Genomic DNA, 27,448 nt, shown 5'->3' with positions numbered 1-27,448 from the left:
TCTAAAAACACATAGTAAACTAACCAAACAAATTCCCGAAACCCTAAAATCGTGAAAGGAACATAAACCCTAAATCGAATCCCACAAAAAATTTCTCAAATCTATCGAATCCCACATATAATTGCCCTAACCTATCGAATCCCACAAACAATTTCCCTATTCTATCGAATCCCCCAGACAATTTCCCTTTACCCTAAATAAAAAAAAAATCATAAAACCCTAAATCGAGATTCCATCAAATTCGTTCTTCAATTTACAACACATACCTCTTACAATTGGATATCTTGGAAGATGATACACTAAGTGAGGCCTTCGCGTTGCAAATCTTCACTTTGATGGAGACGATCCAAAGTTTTTGATTAATCGCCGTCGCGATACAGAGAGAGTAAAGAGAGAGAGTGCGAAAGAAAAAATGAATTGATCGGTCGAGTTTTTTTTCCTTTCATCCTACAAATAAAACAACATCCTATTAAAGGATGACACGTGTCCTGAGGGACGCATATAAATTGTCCCGTTTTTAGGAACGTTTTTTTGTATAATATATGATTTCGATTTAAATCAATCGTTTTAATTAAGTGGGACGGACGAAGGACGGTGCGATGCACATGCTCTTATGCAGGCAGAGTCATTTAAGTAACCAACACAGAGGTGGGATCTGGGGGGAGAAAGTAAATGACGGAAGTAGCCTTACAAAAGACCGGTCAACGGTAATGGATTTTTTAATGACTCCGGTTAGAGCTGCATGAAAAACAAAACATACGCTCAGCATCAAAGCCAGCTTCGCATTCTTTAAGATCCACACGTGTGGGATTAGCTTTCGTAAACGGACCTGCACGTGTTAGGCCCATGGGTCATCATTGCTTTTACTGGGCAAATATCATTGGCCCCAAATTTTTTATATACCTCTCCTCAGAAATCACTTTTTTTTTTTTTCCTTTCTTTCTGATCTGCTGCTTTCAAGTTTTCTTCAATGATTCAGGTGAATTAAAAACATGCGACAATGACCACTGACCAGAACTTCTAGTTTGTGGATTGTGCCAATTATTCTGTTATGTAAATTATTCGAATAAAAATATGAGGTGATGTAGTATTACTAATCTATAACTTGATCATTGGTTGCTTTGCTGGGACTTTGTTTGAGATGGAGAATAAAGCTGATCCATGTTTTGGTTATAGCTAGTATCTTGATGGCTTGTATCAGGTTGCCTCAAGACTCTTTGACAGATTATGTGATGGATATTCTCTGTGACGCTAGCAGCTGGGTTTAAACATAGTATTTGAGTGAAAGATAACAGTGTAGAGACGGAAGCAACTTATTGTATGTATTACTAATCTCTTAACAATGGCTAAAACCTTTAGTACATCACAGCAGAGAGACATTGATGAACAAAGGGATACAGCTGGTTTGTAAATGGTTATTAATTTATGTATCATGCTACATTGTTATGTTTATTTTTCCAACATGTATATAAGCTTTTCGTGATTATAGGCATAAAAGGGTTTAATGTATTTAATATTCATGTTATTGGGTTTATATCGTTGCTTCTTCATCTATATTACACACACCGTACCACTCTATCTATAACCACACTGTACTAAAGATAACTATACACAACACTAGTATATTTTTCAGATGATGATGGTGAATCAATCTCCGAACTCAAAGTAGGTCGGCTTGGGTGTCGAAGGGCATCTAATAGCTTCAACAAGCTCTTGAACGGTGAGCATTTGAAACTTGGGAGGCGAATTAATGGCGATGTTATCGACTTTATGCTCATAAATCTTGCCACACTTGTCGAATTTATACTCTGAAGTCCCATCGAATCGACCACGAGTCTCCCAAGGACCACGAGGAATCCCGTGAACAGTCCATCGTATCATCAGAGTGTTCTCTGTGGGTTGCCAAACACTAACAATGTCGACGCAGAGTGCTCTGAAGAAGATCTTTCCATGGAAACGTAACGCCCAGAATATAGATTTGTAGTTATCAATTCCCATGAATGTGTTCATAGGGTCTCTGAACACTATATCATCCCTGTAGCAAGATTAGACAAGAGAATAAGCTAATCAAGAACTACTGATCAAACAGAGCCTTCACTAAGAAATCTAACCAAGAAAAGCTAAATCAAGAACACATCAAAGTAAGGATACAAGCATGACACTAATCAAGAACCGTTCAATTTAGATGATCTAAAATGAACAAGAATCATCATCAAACCTGTAAATGTCAAAATTGGGCTCTTTGTAGAACAACAAAGGGAACTCTTCTCTGATACTACGAACGGCGTGACCCATATTGACATAGTAACTCTGTTTATCTTCTTCTTTGGTAACCTCGCAATCTTCTTTCACCGGAGCTGAGAATTTGCCGACCAAGCTCGATTTCTGATTCTTAACACGAGACAAGTCTCTGGCGTCAATCGCGGAAACCTTAACCTTAACCTTACTACTCCTCGCAATCGAAGGACTTACGCTCGAATTGATTCTCGCCGAGACGGTGGGAATCTCCGACGAACGAACAAGGAATGCCATCGCAGGAGACCGGAGAAATTTAAACTAGGGCAATCGTTGTTTTACCAACAATAAAAGGGATTGAGAAAGGGATTTTGCAGAGGAATATGCTGCTGGGCTTCCTTGGGATTCAGGGAGAAGACGAGACGAGACGCGAGGATAGGTCAGCGAAATTCTCTTGAGGATAATTTTTCGTTCCGCATGGATAACGATTCTAGGACTTGCCATCGTCAACGATCATGACCGTTGAAACTTTGTTTTATGTGTTTGCACATTCTTGAAATTATATGACGATCCATTTATGATTAGGGCTTCAGGTGCCTAGCTAAAGCCCATTATTGGAAATTGTACTAATTATTATAAACTCTTGATTACAAAACAAATTAGTTATTGGAAAAAAAAAAAAAAAAAACACTTAGCTGTAGAGGATCATAAACTCGAACATATGATTGGTGCGAAGTTTTTGTGACACGGATTGAATTGTTTAGTTTGAGTACACGACGAAATTACGAAACCTTTACATAGTTACATTGACGTGAACTCAAACAATTTGGTTGGAAAGCTCCATTTTTTTCCCGGTGGTTTACTTTGTCATGTCACATGTGTTTTAGACCCGCACAATCCGTCTTGTACGTACTAGTTTACTACGTAGAACAAGTACGCATTTCGTGGTGGGCATAACCATTTTCATGTTCCATGCTTTGGTTTGCTTAGAACTTCCCAAAAATCTCGCACATGTCATCAAGGAGCCATAGAAGTGATAATGTGAGTACAAAATAAAAATAATTCAGAATTTTATGAAAAAAAAAATAATAAAAAAAAAAATAATAATACATTATGTATTTTTGTTCTTAATCATGGTAGTAGAGTTTACACCTAAACAGTTCAAACTAATAAAAAAAGAACTCCACAAACGAGATTAAATACCAACAAAACCGAATCAAACCCGATCTGTTAAAAATCAGAAATTTTGGTTTAGCCATGAGTATTCACAGCTTCCCAAAGCAAGTTCTTCAACACAGGATTAGTCACATCCCTAGCTTGAATCGCTGCATTCTTAAGAGTCCTAATCGTCCACACATTAGCCTCCCACCACGAAAGACTCCTATACGGAAGATCATGCTTCTTACATAGCTCCTTAACAACCGGCGATACCGTCCGGAGATGGCAACGAGGAAGCCGAGGGAACAAATGATGCTCCAGCTGAAACTGCAACCCACCAAAGAACCAATCCATATACGATCTACACGAGATGTCAAGCGTACCGGCGGTTTGTTTCTCGAACCAATCGTTTCCGTTTGGTGGACCGGTATAAACATCAGCTGCGAAATGGTTTAAACAGAACTGAACGTGTTGAATCGCCGTGACGGCGAAGCTCACGAAGACGAAGATGAACCTCTCTTGCCAGTTCGGTAGGAACGAGACCAGGAGAGGAAACCAAGTCCAGAAAACCAAAATCCCGGCGATGTTCATGGCTCGATCTGGCACGTGGCGTTTCGAGAATAGCAACAGGAACGTTTGGATGAAGAGATTGATCCTTCCGACGCACATGACTGGGTAAAACGTCCAGTGCTGGTAGCTTATCAAGAATCGAGCTAGAGGATCGAAGGTTAGTTCCCTGCCGTAGAAACGTGACGTCATCGAGTTGAAGAATTTGGTAGAGACGGCGAAGATCGGGATGTGTTGTAGATCCGGGTCGTGGTCAAGGCTGTTACAAGCCATGTGGTGAGCGTTGTGCGTCCATTTCCACCACGCGATTGAGATCCCGGTGAGGCAGTTTCCGGAGAGGAGCTGGATCAGTTTGTTGCACGGTTTGGTTGACGTCACGTTGTAGTGACCTGAATCGTGGCCGACGTAAGCGCTCTGGATCCAGAGGAGGCCGAGCAAGACGGCTGAGATGAGGTGAGCCCAGACGCTTGTACACGCCACAACGCCGTAGAGAACCGCCGCGAGCATGACGCCGACGCACGTGAGGGTGTAGAGAGTCACGTGACCTTTTTTGTCGAAGAGGCCGCGTTTGGAGAAGTCGGCGGCTAAACGGCGGTAGTCACGTGAGACCTCGGACACGTGGAAGTCTTTCACATGGTAACCGTTGTGAAGCTTCTCGAGGTGGTGCCATGCGGTTCCGGGGTGGTAAGCGATGAACGCGTCGGTTACGTCTTGGCCGGCGAGATTGAGAATCGCAGCTTCGCCTCCGGGGTGAGTTTTGACCCAATTGGAAACGTCGTATACTTTGCCTTGAATCGAAATCCATAAATCTCCAGGTTGGTTGTGTTTCTTCAGATCCTCGGTTGTAACGTATCTCTTCTTCGTTTGATCCGCCATTGTCTTAAAATCTACCAAATTCCAGAAAAAAAAAAAAAAAAAAAACAGAACCCAATTAGAGAAAGGTTGCAAATGCAAAACCTTTCTCTATCTATCCGGATTCGTTATTTCACGGATTTTGAATCGATTCGATCTCTTCTTCTTCTTTTTTCTTCCTTTTATTCTGGATTTTTTTTTGGATTTGTTTACTGTTTTGGGAATCGGAGTCTTGGACACATGTTTTCTTGTGTTTTTATTTTTAGAACTGATTTTAAATCCACTGGTTTTAATTGCATTTTTAACCCGTTACGTTAAACTCTATTAATGGAATTGTTTTTTTTTGCAGAAAAACTCTGTTGACAGAGATGCAATAAAGTTGTCATACATGTGTTTTTGTCAGTCTGTTCTGTTCTGTTCATTAGTTGGTGTCTGTACCAAATTTCATTTCTTATTTTGGTTGACTCAAAAGAAACTTTTAAGTATCCACCGGCAAAAATAAAGAAAAAGAAACTTAAGTATCCTCAAAACTCAAAATCAAAGTCAAGTCGTTGTCAACGACAGAGAATCAAATCCCAAAATCAGAAAAATGGTAAACATAATTTTTTTTATCTCTTCTATATTAGTTTTGTCTGGTACTCACTTCTCAACTGTAACAAGTAACAACAACAGATGTTTGTGATTCAACCAACTTTTGGCGGATTCGAAACCTTATGTATGGGCTTATATCTTTTCAAAATGGGCCTTACTGTATCAATTGCAAGGCCCAAATATATCAACCTCGCGTGCTCAGCTTTTGCTTTTGCCGGCGACGGAACTCGCCGAACAAAGTCTCCTCCTCCGTATTTTATCTGTAAACGATAATTAATTTACATGTTCATAAAGATTTGTTATAATTTTTTAAGCAAACTTACAGTAGTTCATTGTTTTCGTTGCTCTCACAGCTGAATTTGGGGGGGGGGGGGTTTCTGGTAGAGAGCCTCCGAGATGAATCCGGCGAATTTCCAGCCTCCACATCCTCCGTTCCAATGGGCTCCGATGTTACCCCCGGACCCGCCTCGTTGTGGTGTGTTTTGGAATACAAAGAACATAACCGATCAGCTTAAACAACTCCAAGATACGCTTAACCTGGCTAAATCAATGTAAGTAACAATGGTCACTCAAATTGTATTATTCTGTGATAGTGAATCGATTTGAGTGTTGGAGTTTTCATCTTAGGGTGTATAGTTACACATATAGGAGTTTTTGGAAGTTTCATCTACTATACTGTTGGTATATATGTAGGGAGAAGGAACTAGAAGCGTTGAGGATGATCAAAGATGCCAAAGGTTCAACGGAAGTTGTAGAACAAGGTTCAGGAGTAGAGTGTGTAAGATATCTAGAAGGTATGAAGATGGATTTGGGACAGCAAGAGATGCTTTCAGTGGAAGCTGCTAACTCCTTGATGTCTACCTTAAGAGCACAGCTTGAGCCTTTTAGATTTGTTGTTGATGAGAATACTCCATGGGAAGAGAAATCTGCAGCAGTTAGATTGACTTGCAAATTGAAGAAATCGCAAAGGAACAAACTGTGGAAGAAACGAAAGAGACGGTGTGTTGCAGAAATGCGTGCTAAGGTGGGTTTCTCTATGCTCTCTATTTAGCCAGTGTTGCAGTATTTGAGATATTATCTTCATCATCTTGATTATACTGTTTGTTTCAGGAGCCTGAAAGATTTGAACAAGCTGTTCGAGAGGCAGATGAATGGAGGGAAAAGGAGATGGCCAAAGACATGGCAAATAGAAAGGTAATATCACTGTCTCGAATTATAAGTGGGATAGCAATAATAGATGTTCCTCATTTGGTATCTCTGACAAGGTCTATCTGTTTTCAGGTCGACGAGATGAAGGCAATTGAGAAGGTCAAGGCAAGACGAGAGCGCAGGAGACTAGAACCCGAGGTGAGACTTCTTAAAGCCATCCTAGTTAACATCATATGGGAACTGGATATAGGTTTTCATATAAATTCTTGTTCTTTCCAGTGATTTTTATATATTAAACAAACTCATGGTTATGATGTTTCAGCTTGAACTGGCTCTAATTGTTGAGGAAATGCAAGAGTTACGTTCCCTAAGAATTGAAAAACTAAAGAAGCAAGGTATGTCAATAATCTGAAGTAGTAGTACAATGTGTTCTGAGACCAGCGTCTGACTTAAAGTAATCGGGTTATATGAACACTATGCAGGGCATTTCCTTCCCGAAGAAGATGACAAGTTTTTCGAGAGTGTTCGTGCTGCGGTGGAGCAAGAGGAAAACCAAGTTCAGTCCCTAACCAACACAGAGACCGAAGAGAATGTCATTGCCTCTGAGGAGGACACTACTCTCAATACCAGCAACAAAATCAGCAAAGACACAACAGATAAAGAAAGCAATACAGTGGCAGCTACTTGTGAAAAGACAATTGAAGCTCTTGGAAATGGTTGCGACAATATTTCGAATTTACCAGTCGAGTTCTATCACTACTACTACGGAAGCAATTTTGACATGGGAAGACTTATTGAGGTGGGTTTTATTTGAATTCCCCATCTCTTTTATTTCTACACTAAAAGAAGTGATTCAGCTGATGGTTTTAAAATACAGATCAGAAGAGAATGGGACTCATATCTGAGTCATGGAGGAAGGTAAGTTACCAAAACAGTACTATATCATTGTTTACCCAAGATTTTGATGTTTGGCTCTTAAGAAAAGGTTTTAATTTTCTATATACAGCCGGATTCCTGGACACTGGGTTCAGCCGTCGCCACCAGCTAATGAAATTTGGGCTTCATGTCTTGTTAATAGTCCCAAAAGAGATCTTAGTTAGTCGCTGTGCGGATAATTAAGATACTTGTCTCGACCAACATCACTAAGATAGGGTCCATGGCTCCTCAGTATCTCCAGCGTCAGATTATGTTTTTTCCGACTCAGACGACGGCGAGAGAGTAAGAGCACGTGCATCCGCTCACATTGCTCTACCATCATTGCTCATGAGTCGGGTGTGTGTGACCAAACATTTTAAATGTGATATTTGTCGAGAGAATGTTTTACTGTAGGTTGTGGATAAATTAACTCATATACGGGGGAAGTGACATTCTCCCGTCAGTGTCCCGTTTAATCTAACTAAATTCTAAAAGGAATAACAAGAGAAAAGGTTTTGTCGTCTCATTCTTAAACTAAACAACATCAATAATTTTAGGATTCACCTGCGCCTAGAAAATAGCAAAAGTCAAAGTCTACGTCAGAGGTACAAAACACAACTGTTGCCGTGAGATTCACCCGCGCCTAGAAAATACGAATAGCAAAAGTCAAAAGTCAAAAGTCCACGTCAGAGATACAAACACACAACTGTTGCCGTGAGATTCACACGCACCACTTTCCTGATCCTTCGTCTCTTCTCCTTCTGTTCAAAGTTACCAAACTGCCGCTAATGCAGTATTTGATTAGTTTTATTACCAAAACAAGAAGAGGGTGAATGAACCCGAAGAGCAGCTCTTTCGGTGGTTTCGATTTATTCAGTTCGTTTATCACCTATTAAGCTCGTTCCATCTTGATTGTGATTTTTTGGTTTCTGTTCATTCGAATTTCAAGTTTCTCTGGCTAATCATAACAAACAATAAGAGTCATTTATAAAAATTTCTCATATATATTAAGTGAAGCAAGTTAAAATTACCTGTGACAAGAACCACTGGAAATGCGCAATGCTGCTCCCTCCATCATTATTGGACTACAAAAAAAAAGTCAAACCTGCATATGAAGAAGGTTAGTTGAAATGAGCTTGAGACGCAAATAAAAGCTAAAAATAAACTAGATGATCACAAATAAAAGCAGCATTGAGCTTGAGACGCAAATAAAAGCTAAAAATAAACTAGATGATCACATAAGAAAAATGCAAAAAAAAAGAGGAGAAAATTACCAGGTGGGTAGAGCTCTGCATCTGAAGCCATCTAACCGGATTGTTGCCCCCTGGTTAGCATCAAACACGAGACAAGCCCAATGACAATCACCAGAGAAACTAGCTATTCACCCTCACCTACCTGAATCAGTACAGCAAAATCACTTAGTCTGTTTGAATTGTAAGTCTCATAATCAGAAAAATCAAACTGATAAGTGAATAGTGGAAATTGAATAAGATAACTCACATGCTCAACTGTTTGGCATGACGCAAATAAAAGCTAAAAAATTATACGATCACACACGAAAAAACACAAAGCAAAGAAGATAATTACCAGGTCGGTAGAGCTCTGCTTCTGAGGCCATCTAACTGACTTGATGAGGAAAGATTGTTCCCCATGGTTACATAAATCAGATCACCAATCTATTAGCATCAAACAGGAGAGACCAATCGAAAACAAAAACAAAAATCCAAGCAAGATTTCAAATACCAAAATAGACATGTTCATCATTTCATTTAAAATAAAGGGGTAAGCGCTAACCTGCTGTTCCGGAATTAACTCCTGCAGATGCGACTTCAGGTCTTGCATTGCCACCATACATACAAAATGAGCAAAAGACCCCAAGAAGCGGGTACAATATAATACAAAAAAGTAAATACCATTCTCTCCATCATTATTGGACTAGAAATAAATCAAACTTGCAAATGAAGGTTAGTTGAAATGAGCTTGAGACGCAAATAAAAGCTAAAAACTAGATGATCACACAGGAAAAATACAAAAAAAAAGAGGAGAAAATTACCAGGTGGGTAGAGCTCTGCATCTGAAGCCATCTAACCGGATTGATGAGCAAAGATTGTTGCCCCCTGGTTACAGTTGTGCTTGTGCTATTCCTTAACCAACCAACCAACATGAAACAATCGAAGCAGATAAACAAGACTCATCATCATATACAAAGCCAACACATGTGAAAAAGCTATCTGATACAGAGATAGGAGTCAGAGAGTGAGAAAAACAGAGGAGGAGGCTTACTACCAGAGAGAGGAAGATGTAGCGCCGGCAAAGTAGAGGGTGGTTGAACAAGAGACACGCCATGTTCAAAGCTGGCGCAGTGCAGGCAAAGCTGGAGCAGGCAAAATCTGCAGTAAATAACAGAAAGCATTGCTTTCGTTTAGTTTTCTTTCTTTCTGAAGTATATTCGTACATATAAGAAGGCATGAAATCAAAGTATTATTAAGAATGATGTCACCTACCTTTTTTGATGATTGCCTTTGGCTTGAGATAACTGTGTGACTAGTTTTCTGGCCATAGTGCAGATGGATTCATCATCAGACAACTTTTAAGTAACCTCAAATCGAACAAAAAATGATTCTTTATACTCATATCTTAACTCATCACTCAGACCTGCAATCAAAACCATCAATGGGTATCAAGAAAAAATCAGTCAAGAGGTGAACAAAAAGACGGATAAATATCTCTCTTTTACTTGCATAAATCTAGTGATTTGATGTGATTCCAAGTTAGACTGAGAGAGCTATATGAAGTAAATAGTACTAAACTACACAACTTCAGTAGTACCTTTTTCTTCAAAGGTTTTGCTTTGAATTTTGGTCCCTTATCGAGTTCCTCTTACTCAAGTTCTGCAGTAGTTTTTTTGGCTCCTTAGTTCAGTAAAGTGAGGCCGCCAACCCATTATTCTGCATGGGAGGAAAACAGAGGCACATTAGATGGCATGAAATCAAGTGTTCTATGCATACAAACAACTTTTCTAGGGGTGAAAAGAAGCTTATTTACCTGATTAGAGATTACGGTGAATCTATTAAAGATTTTTATGCATGTTGGTTAGCTCTTTCCATTGCTTGAAGATTAAATTCCTGCAACAGTAAGAAATGAGATCCTTGTAGATTCATTAAACAGTTTCATTAAGCTATGAGTATGTTATAAAGTCTTGATACTCCCAGATGAAGGGTATTTACCTGAAAATTCTAGCAGTCCTCCCTCTCATTCCACCAAGAACCTTCTTAAAAAGGGAGTACAATATATTATAGGAGAAAGACTTCATAATCAAAACAGAGCGGATAAAAATCAGTAGAAACCATACCAAAGCATTTAAGAACAATCTCAACCATCAGAACTATAATAGAAAAGTTCATATTTTCATTTAATATAAAGGTGGGGGTCTATGCTAACCTGCTGTTCCAGAATTAACTCTTGCAGCTGCGACTTCAGGTCCTGCATTACAACCATTTATGCTTGTTGAGTGCAAACTTACCCATCCATATAGATGCTTGTTGGTTTTAATTTCGCACTCCATCCGCAGGAACCTAAAGATACATTTTAATATTGATTAGACACATGGTGGTATGGACAAAAACAAAATGAAGAGGACAGAACATATCACTCACCTGATTGCCAATGTTGAGAGGTATGACATCACCCACTACAGGGTCATAAATTTGAAATTTCCACTCACTCGTCTTCCACCTCTTGTCACATGTGCAGCAATCAAATCAACAAAGTCGTAGTGTAACTAAGCATTCACCGTGCTGTGTCTGCAACAAATCTGTGTAACTAAGCACTCACTCTGTCTGGTCTCCGTATACCAGTAAACAAATCTCTTCGTTTTGCCGGTAATATAACCATCTCCAACAAAGCTTGTTTAGCTCCATCAAATCCAGCTGCAATAATTAAGAAGAAGTCATTAGGAGAAGAAAACCTTATAACATCTCCATGAAATACAGAGGTAACCATAACAGAGAGATAAGGAGAAGGAAACCTGATCACATCTCCATCAAGTCCAGCTACAATAATTCAGCATAAGTGTTTTTCCATATACTGCAACAAACAAAAAAAGAATCTGGAAAACAAAATAAGAACACACATGAGAACAAAGCACATATACATCACCAACAATAGCCAATATTAGAAAGCATAATGTTAAACCTGAAAAATTTAAACTCCGACAGTGTAATCCAGGTGCCTAGAGGATCTGCATCAAAAGAGAGACTGACATGTAAATTACACAATGTGTGTTCTCTTTGAAACTCCCAAATCATGTTTGAAAAGTCCCTGATGTGGCACAGTCCAAAACTTAAAATAGCAGACATATATACAAAAGGGAAAGAGGAGGAAGTACCTGAAATAAACCACATGACCAGCCTTGTGCATCAGAGGAGTCCATACTTAGTAGCAGAGACCCTAACAGACATTAGAAAAGAAAAAGCAAATCAGCGATATCGACCATAGCATCATCCATCATCATAGAATCTACAACAACACAAGGACAAGTTATCTAAATTATACCGTAGAAGAATGTCACACACCACCGCACCTTACCTGATTCTAGACGAGAAGTTAAAGTTCAATTCAACAAAGCAATCCTAGTGCCTGAACTGTGAAGACCATCTGCATCAAAACAACACAAAAACAACCAAGTAAATTAGTAAGTAACTAGAAAAAAAAGTAAAAAATCAAGAGGGAGAACAAATCAGTGAGAGCGATCATCATAATAGGATCTTCAGCAACCAGAATCTACAAACAACAACACAAGGACAAGTAAGTGAAATCAAACCGTAGGAAGAGCATAGGGGCCTCCATGATTCACTTCCAACACACCACCTTCAAGACGAACAATAAACTTAATTACTTAGTGGGAACCAAAACTAAAATATATAATCAATTCAAACCTCCTGACCATGCCTCGAGGATCTGCATCAAAGGACAAAGCTTAAAAACAAACTCTCCTCTCGTCTAGGAAAGAATTTGTGGAGCATATCTCATCTGAATGTGTGTGTACACGGCAAAAACATCTAGGAACACACAACAGAGTATTAAAAATAGCCAATATTAAGGTAACCTGAAAGTTAACCTCAGCAGAGATCATAATGTTAAACCTGAAAGTTAAACTCCCACAATGTTTTCTCTTTGAACCTCCCGCACAGTCAGTAATCCAGATGCCTCCTCGATCTGCAACAAAAGAGAGACTGAGATGTTAATTCACGTATATACAGAAAAAAAAAAAAAAAAGTAAAAGATGAATTAAGACTACTTAAGAGGAAGAACAAAACCCATTAAGACGTAGAGCACAGAGAAGAAGGAGTCAATCAAAGCCATCACTGATCGATCAAAGCATCATCCAATACCTGAAATAACATAGCAAAGATGTAGAAATCACATGAACAAAATAAATAGCCTTGAACGATTCAATTTAGAAACTAAAGAAACCAAACCCGGAAGAGCAACATTGAATGAGAGTGACAAGGAAGGATCAGTCAAAGCCATCACACGATCTGCAATGTTAAAATTCACTTATATAGGGAAAAAAAAGAAAGTAAAAGATGTATTAAGACATAAGAGGAAGAAAAAAAAACCATTAAGACGTAGCACACAGAAGAAGCGTGTCCATTAAAAAGCAATCATCACCGATCGATCAAAGCATAATCCAAAACCTGAAAAGGAAAACAGAACAACAAGTTAAAAACCAAACCCTAAAAAAGAAGCAACTGTATCGATTCAAAGAAAGACACCAGAGACTAGATCGTGTCCATCAAAGCCATCATCACTGATTGATAAAAGCAAACCCTAGAAAATCCAATGATCGATTTTTAAAAAAACAAGAATTTCACCACCAACGAAACGAAACGAAACGAACGAGTGAAGATGCTGTACTAGAGAGTCAGAGGAACAAAACCCCTAAAGACGTGGCACAGAGAAGAAGCGTTTCCATCAAAGCCATCGTCATCGATTGATAAAAGCGTCATCCAATACCTGAAAAAAAGAACAGAACAACAAGTTAGAAATCAAACCCTAGAAAACAAAATAAGCAAGTTTGAAAATCAAATAGATAATAGATTGAAATAAAAACATCAGTTTAGAAGAATCCTGGTCCACCACCAACCAACGAAACGAGAGAGAGTTTGCGGAGCGGAGAGACTTTACACTCGCTACAGAGAGGAACGAACGAAGAAGCAAAAAAATAGTGAGGAAGATGTGAGAATGAGAGAGAGCGTTATTATATTTATAGACGGTTGAGATATAATCCTATTCTTCTTTTGACGACTGAGATTAAGTCCAGCTGGCAGTTATGAGACCGTTAGAGAGATTATTCATGTTAAGCCGTAATCAATGACCAATATATATCAAAATTGGGCAAAATAAGAAAAAGGAAAACCCTAGATTAATGAATCTAACGGTTCAAAAATAGAAAAGGAAATAGCTAGGTTAAATCACGACCGACATTTACATTCTCTATAAATATAACGCTCCACTACTTCTAATCACATCTCACATCTTCCATCTTTTTTTTTTTGTTTTTTCGTTTTTGGTTCACCTTCGTTACTTGAAAAGGAACCTGGTGTGGTATTCTTTCTACTCCCAACGGGTCCATGACGCGATGATGTTGTTTTCAACTCCATCATTCATCGCTCGTTCCTACTTGTGAAAATTTTCTAGGGTTTGGTCATCTCTCTCTCTTAATTGCATCTCTGTAGCTTTTTAATTATCATGTTCATGTGTCGCTCTGTTATTATTCTTCTTCTTCTTCACGAGTCTCTAACTTGTTTCTGTTTTGTTCTTCTTGCAGGTCTTTTGGAAGCGAATCTATGATGATCCGCTCCCTTGGCTTCTGAATTCTCACTCCTCCTACGGCTTGGTTTTTGGAAGCGAATCTATGATGATCCTACGATTGATGGCTTCTAGGGTTTGATCCGATCATCACCCTAGAGATCTTCTAGGGTTTTGTCTCTCTCAACTTAATTATTATGCTCATGCGTCCCTCTGTTGTTCTTCTTCTTCACGAGTCTCTGACTTGTTTTTAATTTGTTTTGTTCGTCTTGCAGGTCTTTTGGAAGCGAATCTATGATGATCCGATCATCGCTTCTGAATTTCACTTACTCCTGTCGTATGCTGTTGTAGATTCAAACCTTGAAGATGCAAACGTCTTCTCTTCGCATATTCTGAATTTCTTTCTAATTACGTGTTATTACTTACTTGTCGTTGTTTATTTGTTGCTTTAGGTTTGTGGAGCAAGGTCATACACGATTGATCGGCGATGGCTTCTACGGTTTGTTTTCTAAATTGCATCAAGTTGTTATTTTTTTAATGAATATGTATGTTCATGTGACTTACTTTTTGCTCTGTGATTTCAGGTTATGGTTGATGCTTTTATCGATGAGGGTGATGTCTCAAGGAGACAAGGACACGCTTCGCTTCTTCTCTGTCCTAAGGTTTTGTTCTTCCTCTTAACTCTTCTTTTACTCTCTGATTTTGTTTCTTTCTTATGAATTTGTTCATGTGACTTAGTTGTTGCTCTGTTATTTCAGGTTATGGTTGATGCTTTTTCGATGAGGGTGATGTCTCAAGGAGACATGGAGACGCTTCACTTCTTCTCTGTCCTAACGTCTTCGAGGGTTTTTTGTTCTTCCTCTTAACTCTTCTTTTACTCTCTGTTTTCCTAATTACATGTGATTTAGTTGTTGCTCTGTTATTTCAGGCTATGGTTGATGCTTTTATCGACTATGTCTCAAGGAGACTAGGACACGCTTCGCTTCTTCTCTGTGCTAAGGTTCTGTTCTTCCTCTTAACTCTTCTTTTACTCTCTGTTTTTCCTAATTACATGTGATTTACTTGCTGTTTTTTTTGTTTTGTTGGTTTAGGTGTGTGGAGAAGGATCCTACAATGGCTCAATGATGGCTTTCACTGATGGTTTGGTTTTTAAATTGAATATTTTTATTATGTTCAAGAGGAGACGAGGACTCGCTTCGCTTCTTTTCTATGCTAAAGTCTTCAATCAAGGGTTTTGTTCAACCTCTGTTTTTTTTTTTTTTTCCCTTACGGTGCTTTGTTCTTCTTCGTCTTGCAGATGTTTCGGAAGCTCATAATTATGATCGGATCATTGCATACTCTTCTCCTGGGTACGTCTTCAAGCTTTCTCACGGGTTTTGTTAACATGTGATCATTTTCTTTTGGTTTTCATAGTTGTTTCACTTCACCCTATCGTTTTGGTATCAATAATACTCAGGTGTGGTTTCTCATGACTCTACTTTACAAAATGTGTGTTGGTTTCTCACTGGTTCCTGACTCTAAACGCATCTCTATTTGCTTCTTACTCTACCAGGAAGCTTGGGTGACGTGACAAATACCATCTCAAGTTCTCTTTTTTGATGCTTTAGGTTTGTGCAGGAAGGTCATACACGACGGTGATGGCTTCCAGGGATTGTTTCCTAAATTGCATCAAGTTGTTATTTTTTATAATGAATATGTTCATGTGACTTACTTATTGTTCTTATATTTAAGGTTATGGTTAATGCTTTTATCCATGAGGGTGATGTCTCAAGGAGACAAGGAGCCAAGGACACGCTTCGCTTCGCTTCTTCTCTGTCCTAACGTCTTCAAGGGTTTTGTTCTTCCTCTTAACACTTCTTTACACTCTTTTTTTGTTCCTTACGTTCCTTTCTTCTTCGTCTTGCAGGTGTTTTGGAAGCGGATTATCAATTATGATATGATCACTGCATCTTCTCCAGGCTAATTTTTTAGGTCTTCTCATGGGTTCCTTGCAGGCTTTTACTGATCGTTGTCACATTCATGTTATTCAGGTACACGTTCCTTTTTCCCTCCAAAGTATGTTGTAAAGTAGATCTTCCTAGTGATGTTGGGATTCATGTTTTTAGCTCAAGTCCCTGTCTTTTCTTATAGAAACTCGAGGTTAGTAATTGGTATCTTTTTAAGTTGTATATTTTTGGTGCTAAATCTGCTAATGCCTTTTTTTTTTTTTTGAAGTCTCTTAGGTGGTACGCTTATGTCTGAGCTCCTATGATGCACAAGGATGGACATGTGGATGTGGTTTATTCAGATTTTTGTTCTCTTTCCCGTTGGTATTTTTTCTCTGTTTCTGTATCTCTCTCATGCTCCAAGAAGTTGGATAGACAACTGTTTGCGCTAAAATAGCTTAAGCAGAAGGTATGATTTTTGATGGGATTATTTGTTACTACTCTCTGTCAATTTACAACTGACGTTTATGCTGATATCTACAGGAAAATTCTTGCATGCTTATTTCTGGAGATTTAGTCTTACAGGTGATGTTTCTTGGCGGATTTGCTAACAGTTGATGCGTTTTGGTCTTCTTTTGATGGTGTTTCAATCTATCATTTTGGTTTCAATAGTTACTAGTTATCATTTTGTTATGTTGTTGTCTTCTTTTAATTTTTGCAGAGCAGAGAAAGGCAAAAAAGCTGTGTTGTCTTCCTCAGGCTTTCTGATGTGAAAATACTGCAGAAGGTTCTCAAATGCAGACACATGGTGAAGGGTGTGTGTTCTTCTCTTCTCTATTTTTTTCGTTACAACATAACATTGTGGGATATTTATTCTTTTGATTACATTGCAGGAAAGGGTGTGTGTTTACTTACGACGCTGTTGGATCATATATATGAGGGAGTTGGATACAGTGCTCAAGGTTCAGGCAGTCTCCACACTCATCATCATCATGCCTTTCCTTGATAAGTAGCTCCAGACTCTATGCTTGTGCTACCTAAACAGGTATGTTTGTTTGATATTCTTCATTTCGTGCTTTGGCTTTACGAATTATTGTTTAGCATAAAAGCGAATAATAATTAAGTTGCTTGTTTCAGTTTCAGGAGCCAAAGCAGCTGATTTGGTGAAAACTGTTTTCGCATCTGCCGCCTCAGAGAGGATATATCTACACTGTCAGTTGCCCTATTTTGTGTCTTCTTGCGTAATGCCTATGTGTTCTTATCATTTGCATTTAGTTCAAGATATTACCAAAACATCTACTTAATCTATATCAATGTTGCACAACTTCTTCATATGTCTTCTTGTCTCTGACTAATGCTTTGTGAATTGTTTGCTGTAATAGGGAGTCAAGCTGGAGATGAATATTTTTTCCTTAGTTGCATTTCTTCTTCTTCTAAGTCTGTGTGCTTCAATTCAACAACGGATTGAAGCAGAATATTAAATATACAGAAACGATACAAAAGATTCAATTTCAATCAGAAAGGAAATACAAAACGTTGATTGAATGGATCACTAACCAACTAACTAAGTGCATTGCTTGTCTAATGAATACAGGTCACAAAGAGTCATTGCTTCCTACAGCTCTGGTGACAACATTCATTGTAGAGGTATGAATCACAGAAGCCATTCTGACAGAAGCTAGATAAGAGGTGCTGCTGCTTTGAGTGTCAAGGAGGTTTGTGTTCTTCTTCTTCTTCTTCTTTAATCAATTATGTCTCATAGAGTTACTTAATTAACGTTTTAGGTTGATCGTTGACTCTTTTGTATCGTTTCTGTATATTCAATATTTCCTGGTGCCCTCTCTGTTTCAGGTTGGTGTGCCGGTTTATACAGCAGGGACTGATGTAAAACCTGCAGATGTGTAGCTAATAAGAGCAAGGCCTAAAAGAAGCTAAAAAAGACTTATGTAGTTATCATGGATACTGCAGGAAGGCTTCAGGTAATCTTTCATCTTTGAGAGTCATTGTTGTCTCATAAATCTATTGCAGCTTTAGTCATGAAAAGAGTAGTGTCACTGTCTATGTAGTTATCATGGTATATATTGCAGCTTCAGGGAGTCATGGATACTGCAGGGAGGCTTGAGGTAATCTTTCGTCTTTCAAAGTCATTGTTGTACCATAAGTCTATTGCAGCTTTAGTCCTGAAATTGACCAGGCATGATGGATGAACTAAAAGACTTGAGGAAATTTCTGAATCCAACAGAAGTGTTACTAGTTTTTTTATTTTATTTTTTTCTTTCTTTTTGGTTTGGTATATGTGCTCGATCGCTCGTAGTCACAAGCACTGACCCATGCTTGAATGCTACCAACGAGCCACTAGCGACGAGCACAGTGTTACTAGTTGTTGATGCCATGAGTCATATTATTTGGTCCCTTTCAAGTTTCATTCCTCACTCTTCACCATCGGTTTTGATAAGTCCCATCATATAAACAAGTGTTTTGTTTTTGTTTAGTTATTAAATAAGTCCTTAGTTAGAGGCTAATAAGTGAGTTGTTGAACATGTATGTGTGTGTAGCACTGCAGCCACTAGCAAGAAATACATATAAATCTTTAATTATATATATAACTTGATGTAATTTCAATTACATGTTCAGATTCACATATAAAAATACGTCACTTGTCGATAGAATTACCAACCATATTACTATTGAGTTTACTCCGAACAATATCCCATTGCCGAACATCAAAACGGTCCTCAAGAGAACAACTGGTCAATTAGCAATCCAATTATACTGATGTTTAGATTATTATGGTTGGAAGGGACTTTTTTTTTTTTTTTTGTTGATCAAAAGTGGAAGGGACTTAATCCAAAAGAAGTGTGGGGAAGATGATTGTTGAGCTATTCAATAGACGATGAATCACAACTGCCCATCTGCCCCAAGTTGATGTTGCAAAGAAATCTTTCGTGAAAAGTGCATTCGAACACACTAAACCGATACACACATATCTTTGCTTTCCGAATTAACTTAACATGTTTTTTTTAACAAAAAACACATTTTTTACCAAGTCACTTCGTCCGTTCATAGCTCATATTTGGTCAATTAAACATAGGCCTCCATAGATAGAATTGAATGAAGTTAAATGTGGGGAAGATGATTGTTGAGCTATTCAATTGACAATGAATCACAACTGCCCATCTGCCCCAAATGGATCTTGCAGAGAAATCTTTCGTACAAAGCGCATTAGATAGCACTAAGCCGATACACACAATCTCTGCTTCTTATTTCCACACACACCACACAAAAAAAAACTGAAATTTCAGACCAAACTATACACCAAGAACACAAGACAATCCGAAAACAAACAACAGATCATCAAAGAGTTCTTGGAAGACTCGATCTACGAAGGTTAAATAGATTGTTAGAGAAGCCTCATTTCATGAGTATACTCGCTTCCCTGCTGGGTCCTTCGCTTTTACACAAATTCACATATAAACCAAAATCAGAATAATTTTAATCGAAAACTAAATCCATAAGGGATGAAACACCGAAGTCCGGAATTGAAACCACAGATCTCGGAATAAATCCACCAATCCTCGATACAAATCTCCGAAGGTAAACTTGGCTTGAATACGCATTGATTATAAAGCGTTTCACCCATAGGTCCTTCGTTTCCCCCTATAAAAATACTTCTATAATAACATTGCGATAACGATGCTCAGCGAATACGAACCATAATGTAATCGGACATCAACTCGCGAGACGAATTTCGCCCCACGATCTGTTTCAATTTTCCGATATTAACTCATCATAGCATCCCTAGACACACATAAGCTAAATCGTAGAAGATGACTGCTACACTATAGAAGAACCCTAGAGGAGAGGCTGTGGAAGATGAAGTAATCTTTAGAACAATTTATATAGAGCACGTATTAGGGTTAATGCGGTTATATCGTTAGCCGTTGGAATTGGAATGATAATAATAAAGGCCCATTAGGATTTAACTAAAAGGCTCGTTATTGTATTGGGCCTGAATTGTGAATTTAATAAATGACGTATGACCCGACCCGTCCGATAAGTTGACCCGCCAACTGAAATCATGAAAATTAGATGCTCCTGCTGAGAAAATCCCAATTACGTTTTTGTTGTTGTTTAAATCGGATCTACACACACACACACACACCTGCGCGATAATATTTGATCTTACAGAAGAAGATTCTTTGTCTCTTTGATAAATTCTCGGAGTAAGGAGGAATCTGTGTCCGGGGGGAGTTTGAGCTATGTGGAGTTCGATTGCCAATTTGAAGGAGAATTTGAACAAGATCGCCCTCGATGTCCACGAAGACGACGAAGATCTCACCATTTATGGGTCCACCAATGGCGCCGCCGGAGCTGATTTCCTGGCATCTGATCGGAGGAGTTCTAATGGATTTAGGTACTCGAGGTCTCCAATGGCCAATGGTGTCGAAACGCCTGTTAATCATGAGGTGGTCTATTTCTTGTTCTTGCTCATGTTTTGAATCATCTTCTTCTGGAGTGTTACTGCTTTAATAAAATGACTGTATAAGTCTTAGTTGGGTTTTTGTGTGTTAAGTTAATACTCTGAGAAATGTATGTAGTGGGTTATTTATTATTTATGTTCAATTTTGGTAGATTGAGAGATATAAAGCAGAGATCAACAAGCTTCAAGAATCAGAAGCAGAAATCAAAGCTCTTTCTGTAAATTATGCGGCTCTTTTGAAAGAAAAAGAGGTAAAGAATGTACATGGTTTTTATCAAGACTCTTGCACATACATTGGTTTCGTTGCTCTTTCCTCACACAGAAGCCGACATGGTTACAGGATCAGATTTCCAGATTGAACCAGGAGAATGGCTCGTTGAAACAGAATTTGACTTCAACTAATGCCGCTCTCAAAGAGTCGAGAATGGATCTTTCCAGGGCATCAAACAATATTGCTATCAAGGTAGATGCTCTATACTGTACCGTTGTTAGATGTTTGCTTAAATGGTTTCGGGCCTTTGGTATGCTGTCTGTCAACTTTCTATGCACGTATTTGTTTCTTATGCTATCTAGCATTACTACTAGCCTGAAAATTATTTTAATTCAGGAAGAAGGCTACAACTTATATAGAGTTGTAATTTGCAAAACATGTTGTCGCGTAATGTATAATGGATTCTATATGAAGTGTAACTGATGCTACTCACGATTTCAAACATTAGACTAACTAATTGTCTTCTGCAGGGAAACAGTGATCATTCGCCCAACAGGTCACAGAAGTCCCCGACAAATTGGAAAAGTCGGAACCAAATGTACAATGGCATTGCCTCCAAACAAAACGGGACTGAGAACGATTCCGAGTCGCATAAAAAAGAAAAGGTATTTCTATTGGATAATTTTCTATTTTCTTAGATAAAGCTTGGACTGTTTTGTTTGTTGGATACATTTATTATGATGTATTGATGTATCAGAACGAAATCTTCAAATTTTACTTAGATATATATCTGGTACTATAACCTTATTCTCTGCAATGAAAGTGCAATAAATTACTCTGGTGTGTGCTTTTTCCTGAACACGGAACTCTAAGCGACAATATGAATGCCTTTTAGGAGTTTGCAGATATGCTTGAAGAGAGAACCAGGTCGATGGCATCTGCCCAGGCTAGAGAACTTGAGAAAGAGCGAGAAAAATCAGCAGTTCTTCAGATTTCACTACAGGGTATATAACACCACTCGTAGCTTGATTGTTTCTTTACTTCTTATTTAGTCTCACTCACCTTGCTTTCATCAGAGGGGCAGAAACATAATGAATCTTTCAAGGAAGAACTCCAGTCTCTGAGGTTAGATAAAGAAAAAGTAAGTTTTTTCACCTAAGATTATTCCACTCTCTGAGGTTACATTTTTTTTGTTTACTTATGCATCACCATTGTTACATTACAGTTTTGTAATCTGATTAATGAGTAGACATTTATTCCAACTGTATGCAGACGCTAATGGAGAGCAACAAACTACGTAGTCAATTGGATGCAAAATTGGCTGAAATCAAACTATTGCAGATGAAGTTGAGTGGTCGGGAGCAGCAGGCTGTTGGAATTTCCATAGAAAATCTAAAAGAGGTTAACAAAGCTCTGGAGAAGGAAAATAATGAGCTTAAGGTGCATTGTCGTGCAAACTTAACCAGGAATTTTTCATTTTTACTTTTCCTCTGAGCTTCAGACTCTGATACTAATCTACACTTTTCTGTTGTGTAGTTGAAACGAAGTGAATTAGAGGCTATTTTGGAAGCAAGCCAGAGTTCAACAACTAGGAAACTCTCCCCAGAGGACACAGAGGCACTTAGTAGACATCATAGTAGTTTGGACAAGGTTCTTTAATGCTATTTTTTTATTCAGTTGGTCCTTTAACCATAAGAAACATAGTTTTTTTGCGAGATTCAAGTGTGGAGCAAGCATTTATTGCCCCTTCTACTTTTCCTCATGTATAATTAGGAGAAGCCTGGAAGCTTTCCTGGGAAAGAAGATATGGAGAAATCTTTGCAGAGGCTGGAAAAGGAGTTGGAGGAAGCACGAAGAGAGAAGGATAAGGCAAGGCAAGAACTGAAACGGCTTAAACAACACCTGTTAGAAAAGGTTATTATCCTAAGCTGATTTCTTACTTGCTATATATGATAATGAGGTTATCTAGCACCAGCGACAATTTTGCAATAATATTGCAAAGTTTATTGGTTATCCTATAACTTTAACTTTTAATATGTGTAGTGAGTTATACTTTTGAGTCTTTGACAGTGTTTTCTTGGTATCTGCGAACAAATTTCTGTAATAGTTTTCTTGGTTTATGCTTATAGGAAACTGAGGAGTCTGAGAAAATGGATGAAGATAGTAGATTGATTGAAGAACTCCGCCAGACCAATGAATATCAAAGGTCTCAGATACTAGGTTTAGAAAAAGCTCTTAGGCAGGCAATGGCTAATCAGGAGGAAATTAAGTCGAGCAACGACCATGAAATCCGGAAATCAAAGGGTACAATTGAAGACTTAAATCAAAAGCTTGCGAATTGTTTGAGAACAATAGATTCCAAAAATGTGGAACTTTTAAATCTTCAAACTGCTCTTGGCCAGTACTATGCTGAAATTGAAGCTAAGGTTTGTATTTGTTATAAAATTTTGTTTCCCCTTTTATTAGGTGTAACCTTGATTCATTTATGTATTTCAATTCTTAAATGTTCTAGGAACATTTTGAACGAGAGCTTGCAGTGGCTAAAGAAGAGGCAATGAAACTCTTAGCTCGTCTGAACGTAAAATTTCTAATTCTTTGTTTTGTCAAGTTGTCAACTATATATGATATGTCATATGGATTTTGGTTTATGCCATTTTTCTGTTTCTTAAGGATGTTAATGAACGGTTAGAGTCATCAAAGAAAGAAAAGGAGGAAATGACATCGAAGCTGTTGCACGCTGAAAATATTGCAGCAGAATGGAAAAACAGAGTAAGCAAGGTTGAAGAAGACAATGCAAAAGTAAGGCGTGTTCTTGAGCAGAGCATGACTAGGCTCAACAGAATGTCCATGGACTCCGATTTTCTCGTTGATAGGTAGGCCAGTAACTTTTATTTTACATGTTATTCCATGTTTCTTCAGATTCTGATCATCTTCTCATATTGTTCCTTCAGGCGTATTGTTATTAAGTTGCTGGTTACGTACTTCCAAAGAAATCACAGCAGAGAGGTACGATTTGTGTACATCACAGCTTTGAAGAGGCATTAGAAGTAGTCTTCGATTGTTTCAAACCAAATATTTTACGATGACAGTTTATAAAAGAGCCTTAAGCTAATAATTATAGAGGAAACACTTTGTTTTGACTTTTAACATGTAAAGCTTATGCAAATAACATTGAGCTAATATGTATCTCATCTGAATGTTTCTAAGTAGGTCTTGGACCTAATGGTTCGAATGCTTGGATTCTCAGAGGAAGACAAACAGCGAATAGGATTAGCACAACAAGGAGCCGCGGGTAAAGGTGTAGTTAGAGGCGTACTGGGATTACCTGGTCGCTTAGTCGGTGGCATCTTAGGAGGTGGTGGCGGCGGTTCACCAGCGTCGCATCCTAATATAGCTTCAGATAATCAGGTACCAGTGGCTTCACAAAGAAATATCGTCTCAATGGAATGAAATCATTTGCTTGATCTATTTGTCTCTTTTGTTGGCTCTCAGTCTTTTGCAGAGATGTGGGTTGATTTTCTACTTAAAGACGCGGAAGAGCGAGAGAGAAGAGAAGCAGAGGATGCAGCAAACAAAGAGCAAGAGAAGGCTACTAATACTACTACTACTATTACGCAGAGGCCACTTTATGAGCAATCTGATTCGGAGTTTTCAACGGTGCCTCTTACATCATCGGATAGTAATCACAGGCTCTCCAGATTACTCACTTGACCCAGATTGGTATATACTCTTCTTATACACGTTTTGTAAGAATCCGAATATCTTGCGTCTTGTGTTGTAATTATCTCTCCCACACCTATATTCCATTAATTCTTTTCCTATACCAGATTTGGAGAAATTAAAAACAAAAAAAAAAGTCTGAAGCTGTTTTTTCTTGTGATGTACTGTATTATATACCATTTATAATGTTAATTACTTTATTTTCACCTGTCATGATAACTCCTACAAAATAATTCATTACATTTTTAGCAACAAAATAATGACATATTTTTTATAAATGGGGGCTGTCCAAAACGAAACATAGCCCACGTTTCATGAACTCAAGAATCCTCCATTGATAGCCGGAAAAAAATAGTATTTTGGAGGAAGAAGAAGAAAACAATTGTAGTCAAAATGTGATAAAATTGTAAAAGGACATTTGGGCCATTAGCGGCAAAACTCTGCAAGTGACCACCAATTTCACATGATCAAAAACTTAAAACCAGAAAAAAACATAGACGTAATCTCTTTAACCCAACTTTGCCTTTGCCTTGAGAGAAGCAACGGGAATCTTAGAAAGAACCTTCTCATCAAACACAACATACTGTTTCTGCAACTCCTTCATTGCTTTCTCAGCCAATGGGTCAACCTTGTCTTCGTGTTTCTCGTATAGCATTGGCACTGTGTGCAATATCACGAAGCAGATGTAGACCAAAGTCAAGAAATTGCACCAGTTGCCCACCACTGAGATGATCCATAGACCAACAACAACCTGACATAACAAATCTCGTCATCAGATTCAGCAACAATGAATTACTTGCAGGATCTTATAGGCTATGGCATTGATCATGTTCTTCCTAAGACACAGAGAATTTCATATACTCTCTCACGCATTGTTGCATTAAAGACTTAAATTTACCCGGTAAATAAACAACGTTAAACAGATGAAGAACTGATTTCCCATACGAACTAAACCATTTTCTAAATTGTTAAACTGGAGTGTAAATGTAAGCAAAAAAAGATTAAGCATACCATCAAGAACTTTTTCAGGTCCCTTCCTAAAGCAATGCTTCGTAGGATAACGAAAGCTTGGTTAAGTTCGTTTCTCAGAGAAGAAGCAATCACAAGGAATGCGTCCTCGGGAACATGGACTTCTGGAATTTGAGGTGGAGTCCTGCAAAGATGAAAAAAAGTTTTTAAGACCACCACTAAAACCAGACAAACAAAAACAAACGTAGAGGCCTTAACATGATCAAGGGTGTGTGAACCTTACTTGTTGATAAATGTGTGAGCATTGGACCATAAAAAGAGGCCACCAAGAGCGAGTATGGAAATGTGACACAAAAGACTCAACAAATGATACTCAACCAGCTCGAACAGAACCCAAATAGCAGTGGCAACACCAAGAACAGCAGCTGACAGCTTTTTATCCCTCCACAAGAACACATCAGCAGCTGCAAAGAAGAAGAGTCATTGAGAAATAAGGCCAACGACATGAGAGAAGCATACAAACAAACAAACAAACAAACAGAGTTTAGAATTCCTCAGAAGTCAAAAACATAATAAAGCCAATTCATTAGTTTCATAACAAAGTTCAAGTCTTAATTTTGAATGCCCAAATCATTCAGAGGAAACAAATCTTACAAGGACAAAATATGTAATACAAAATCTAAAACGAGTAATTAGACCCTCACATTGCACAGATCAAGCATCAACAAATGAAAAGAGATGAGATTTAGATATAGATAAAAAAAAAAGAAAAGGCTTACGCTTTCCACCACCGAGAACCTTATGAACAGGCTTCTCTCTACCAAACATACGATAGATCTTGGCCTTAACAGCCGAAGGCGAATCCGGTTTCTCGTATTCGGATTCAGACGATGAAGACGAATCGTGATGGTGGATCTTCTCAGAGATCTTCTCCATCAGAGATTCCTCCGCCGGCACAGATTTCTCAATTTCTTCCGCCATTGATTTTTCAAAAAATTCAACAAAGAAAATCCAAAAACGTGTGAAGGAGAGGGAGGAAATAATAAGCAAAGCAGTGAGCGGCCGAAATAATAGGTTTTTATTACAAAGAGGATTTATTATAACCACGAGCCTGAGGTTCGGTACCCCCCCCCGAACGAGGGATGGTTCGGATTTTAATATTTTTGAAATAGGTTCGTTAACGGCGTTCGTATTCTTTAACCCATTAATAAAAAGAAGAAAACGGACGTTATTTGACGGAGAAACAGAGCCTCGAAACGTGTAGGCAACCAACCAAAGAGGAAAAGCTGGTCATACCTTTCCATTAAAGTAACCGTCGCTACAGGTCGATTTACGACACGTGTCTCATATCGTATCGCAACATCGACGGCTCAAACTTAATCCTCTTTATGATGAAGCATTTAATTAAAAAGGGCACACGACGTAACTCTCTCTTTCAGTAAGCGACTTCGGTCTAGGTCGAATGTTTAAAGAAAATTAATGGGAAAGGGGTCCCGATGATTTGAAATGTACAAAGTCTACAAAGTATTTTTTTTAATAGTCCCTATAAAGTCTATATAACATTCCCTTACCAGATGACATTCATCTTTTTGTATACTGAGCGGTTAGAAAAATAGTAAATTGAAATCAAAGCGAGGTTAATCACTTGATTACAAAGACATACTACCACTAAGCTCCAACAGTATCACCACCACATGATAGTGCAGACAGGGGAATAAAAAGCGGATTCGTGGACTAGTCTAATTCAAATAACACATTCACATTTCATTATTACATAACAAATTTTTCAACAAATATATAAATAACATATGTTCACACCATCCAACCTTCTCTCTTGTGAATTATGATTAACGTGCCAGTTAC

General features: G+C 38.3%; 5 protein-coding genes and 3 non-coding genes across 9 annotated transcripts; 2 read left to right on the top strand and 6 right to left on the bottom strand.

The window, feature by feature from the left end:
• Window positions 1-1,498: 1,498 nt before the first annotated feature.
• LOC104783196 (uncharacterized) lies at window positions 1,499-3,336 on the bottom strand. The gene is made up of 2 exons (XM_010508316.3): window positions 2,219-3,336; window positions 1,499-2,035 (listed from the first exon to the last, which is right to left on the bottom strand). Exons 1-2 carry the CDS (start codon window positions 2,530-2,532, stop codon window positions 1,648-1,650), a joined length of 702 nt encoding a protein of 233 aa, XP_010506618.1. The 5' UTR covers window positions 2,533-3,336; the 3' UTR covers window positions 1,499-1,647.
• On the bottom strand, window positions 3,305-5,217 carry LOC104783195 (delta(8)-fatty-acid desaturase 2). Its single transcript, XM_010508315.3, has one exon. The coding sequence runs from the start codon at window positions 4,834-4,836 to the stop codon at window positions 3,487-3,489; it is 1,350 nt and encodes a 449-aa protein (XP_010506617.1). The 5' UTR covers window positions 4,837-5,217; the 3' UTR covers window positions 3,305-3,486.
• Window positions 3,390-7,993, top strand: LOC104783193 (U11/U12 small nuclear ribonucleoprotein 59 kDa protein). The gene is made up of 10 exons (XM_087512092.1): window positions 3,390-4,775; window positions 5,162-5,665; window positions 5,757-5,954; window positions 6,097-6,427; window positions 6,514-6,597; window positions 6,685-6,750; window positions 6,875-6,947; window positions 7,035-7,351; window positions 7,430-7,470; window positions 7,559-7,993. Exons 3-10 carry the CDS (start codon window positions 5,800-5,802, stop codon window positions 7,650-7,652), a joined length of 1,161 nt encoding a protein of 386 aa, XP_087368218.1. The 5' UTR covers window positions 3,390-4,775; window positions 5,162-5,665; window positions 5,757-5,799; the 3' UTR covers window positions 7,653-7,993.
• Window positions 7,994-19,059: 11,066 nt separating this feature from the next.
• On the bottom strand, window positions 19,060-19,201 carry LOC147946409 (small nucleolar RNA snoR135). Its single transcript, XR_015597978.1, has one exon. It is a non-coding gene; the product is annotated as a small nucleolar RNA snoR135 (small nucleolar RNA).
• Window positions 19,202-19,324: 123 nt separating this feature from the next.
• On the bottom strand, window positions 19,325-19,465 carry LOC147946408 (small nucleolar RNA snoR135). Its single transcript, XR_015597977.1, has one exon. It is a non-coding gene; the product is annotated as a small nucleolar RNA snoR135 (small nucleolar RNA).
• A 46-nt stretch (window positions 19,466-19,511) lies between these two features.
• LOC147946407 (small nucleolar RNA snoR145) lies at window positions 19,512-19,659 on the bottom strand. Its single transcript, XR_015597991.1, has one exon. It is a non-coding gene; the product is annotated as a small nucleolar RNA snoR145 (small nucleolar RNA).
• A 606-nt stretch (window positions 19,660-20,265) lies between these two features.
• Window positions 20,266-24,829, top strand: LOC104784437 (golgin candidate 4). 2 transcript variants are annotated; one of them, XM_087512090.1, is made up of 15 exons: window positions 20,266-20,671; window positions 20,838-20,936; window positions 21,026-21,148; window positions 21,427-21,561; window positions 21,792-21,900; window positions 21,973-22,037; window positions 22,169-22,336; window positions 22,433-22,546; window positions 22,670-22,810; window positions 23,026-23,322; window positions 23,409-23,474; window positions 23,567-23,769; window positions 23,848-23,902; window positions 24,107-24,304; window positions 24,389-24,829. In XM_087512090.1, the coding sequence occupies exons 1-15, from the start codon at window positions 20,465-20,467 to the stop codon at window positions 24,605-24,607; spliced, it is 2,199 nt and encodes a 732-aa protein (XP_087368216.1). In that variant the 5' UTR covers window positions 20,266-20,464; the 3' UTR covers window positions 24,608-24,829. The 2 variants fall into 2 exon arrangements, with proteins under 2 accessions (XP_087368216.1, XP_087368217.1); XM_087512091.1 differs by having other exon boundaries at window positions 20,293-20,671; window positions 21,802-21,900.
• Window positions 24,830-24,858: 29 nt separating this feature from the next.
• Window positions 24,859-27,444, bottom strand: LOC104783191 (reticulon-like protein B5). Its single transcript, XM_010508313.3, has 4 exons — window positions 26,365-27,444; window positions 25,869-26,049; window positions 25,628-25,769; window positions 24,859-25,367 (listed from the first exon to the last, which is right to left on the bottom strand). Exons 1-4 carry the CDS (start codon window positions 26,564-26,566, stop codon window positions 25,125-25,127), a joined length of 768 nt encoding a protein of 255 aa, XP_010506615.1. The 5' UTR covers window positions 26,567-27,444; the 3' UTR covers window positions 24,859-25,124.
• Between the last annotated feature and the right edge of the window lie 4 nt (window positions 27,445-27,448).

This window comes from Camelina sativa, chromosome 4 (genome assembly GCF_030686135.1).
Source record: "Camelina sativa cultivar CO46 ecotype springtype chromosome 4, ASM3068613v1".
Classification (NCBI taxonomy): domain Eukaryota; kingdom Viridiplantae; phylum Streptophyta; class Magnoliopsida; order Brassicales; family Brassicaceae; genus Camelina; species Camelina sativa.
Note: the sequence above shows the minus strand (reverse complement) of the source record. Positions and strands in the feature narration are given on the sequence as shown.

Excerpts from the sequence above, each read along its gene's own strand:
- LOC104783196 (XM_010508316.3), bottom strand. The coding sequence starts at position 2,532 with ATGGCATTCCTTGTTCGTTCGTCGGAGATTCCCACCGTCTCGGCGAGA. Across the intron at positions 2,036-2,218 it reads CCCAATTTTGACATTTACAG|GGATGATATAGTGTTCAGAG; the intron begins GTTTGATGATGA and ends ATCTTGCTACAG.
- LOC104783195 (XM_010508315.3), bottom strand. The coding sequence starts at position 4,836 with ATGGCGGATCAAACGAAGAAGAGATACGTTACAACCGAGGATCTGAAG.
- LOC104783193 (XM_087512092.1), top strand. The coding sequence starts at position 5,800 with ATGAATCCGGCGAATTTCCAGCCTCCACATCCTCCGTTCCAATGGGCT. Across the intron at positions 5,955-6,096 it reads CTTAACCTGGCTAAATCAAT|GGAGAAGGAACTAGAAGCGT; the intron begins GTAAGTAACAAT and ends GTATATATGTAG. Across the intron at positions 6,948-7,034 it reads TGAAAAACTAAAGAAGCAAG|GGCATTTCCTTCCCGAAGAA; the intron begins GTATGTCAATAA and ends AACACTATGCAG.
- LOC104784437 (XM_087512090.1), top strand. The coding sequence starts at position 20,465 with ATGTGGAGTTCGATTGCCAATTTGAAGGAGAATTTGAACAAGATCGCC. Across the intron at positions 20,672-20,837 it reads AAACGCCTGTTAATCATGAG|ATTGAGAGATATAAAGCAGA; the intron begins GTGGTCTATTTC and ends CAATTTTGGTAG. Across the intron at positions 22,811-23,025 it reads AACAACACCTGTTAGAAAAG|GAAACTGAGGAGTCTGAGAA; the intron begins GTTATTATCCTA and ends TTATGCTTATAG.
- LOC104783191 (XM_010508313.3), bottom strand. The coding sequence starts at position 26,566 with ATGGCGGAAGAAATTGAGAAATCTGTGCCGGCGGAGGAATCTCTGATG. Across the intron at positions 25,770-25,868 it reads GCTCACACATTTATCAACAA|GACTCCACCTCAAATTCCAG; the intron begins GTAAGGTTCACA and ends TCATCTTTGCAG. Across the intron at positions 25,368-25,627 it reads ACCTGAAAAAGTTCTTGATG|GTTGTTGTTGGTCTATGGAT; the intron begins GTATGCTTAATC and ends TTGTTATGTCAG.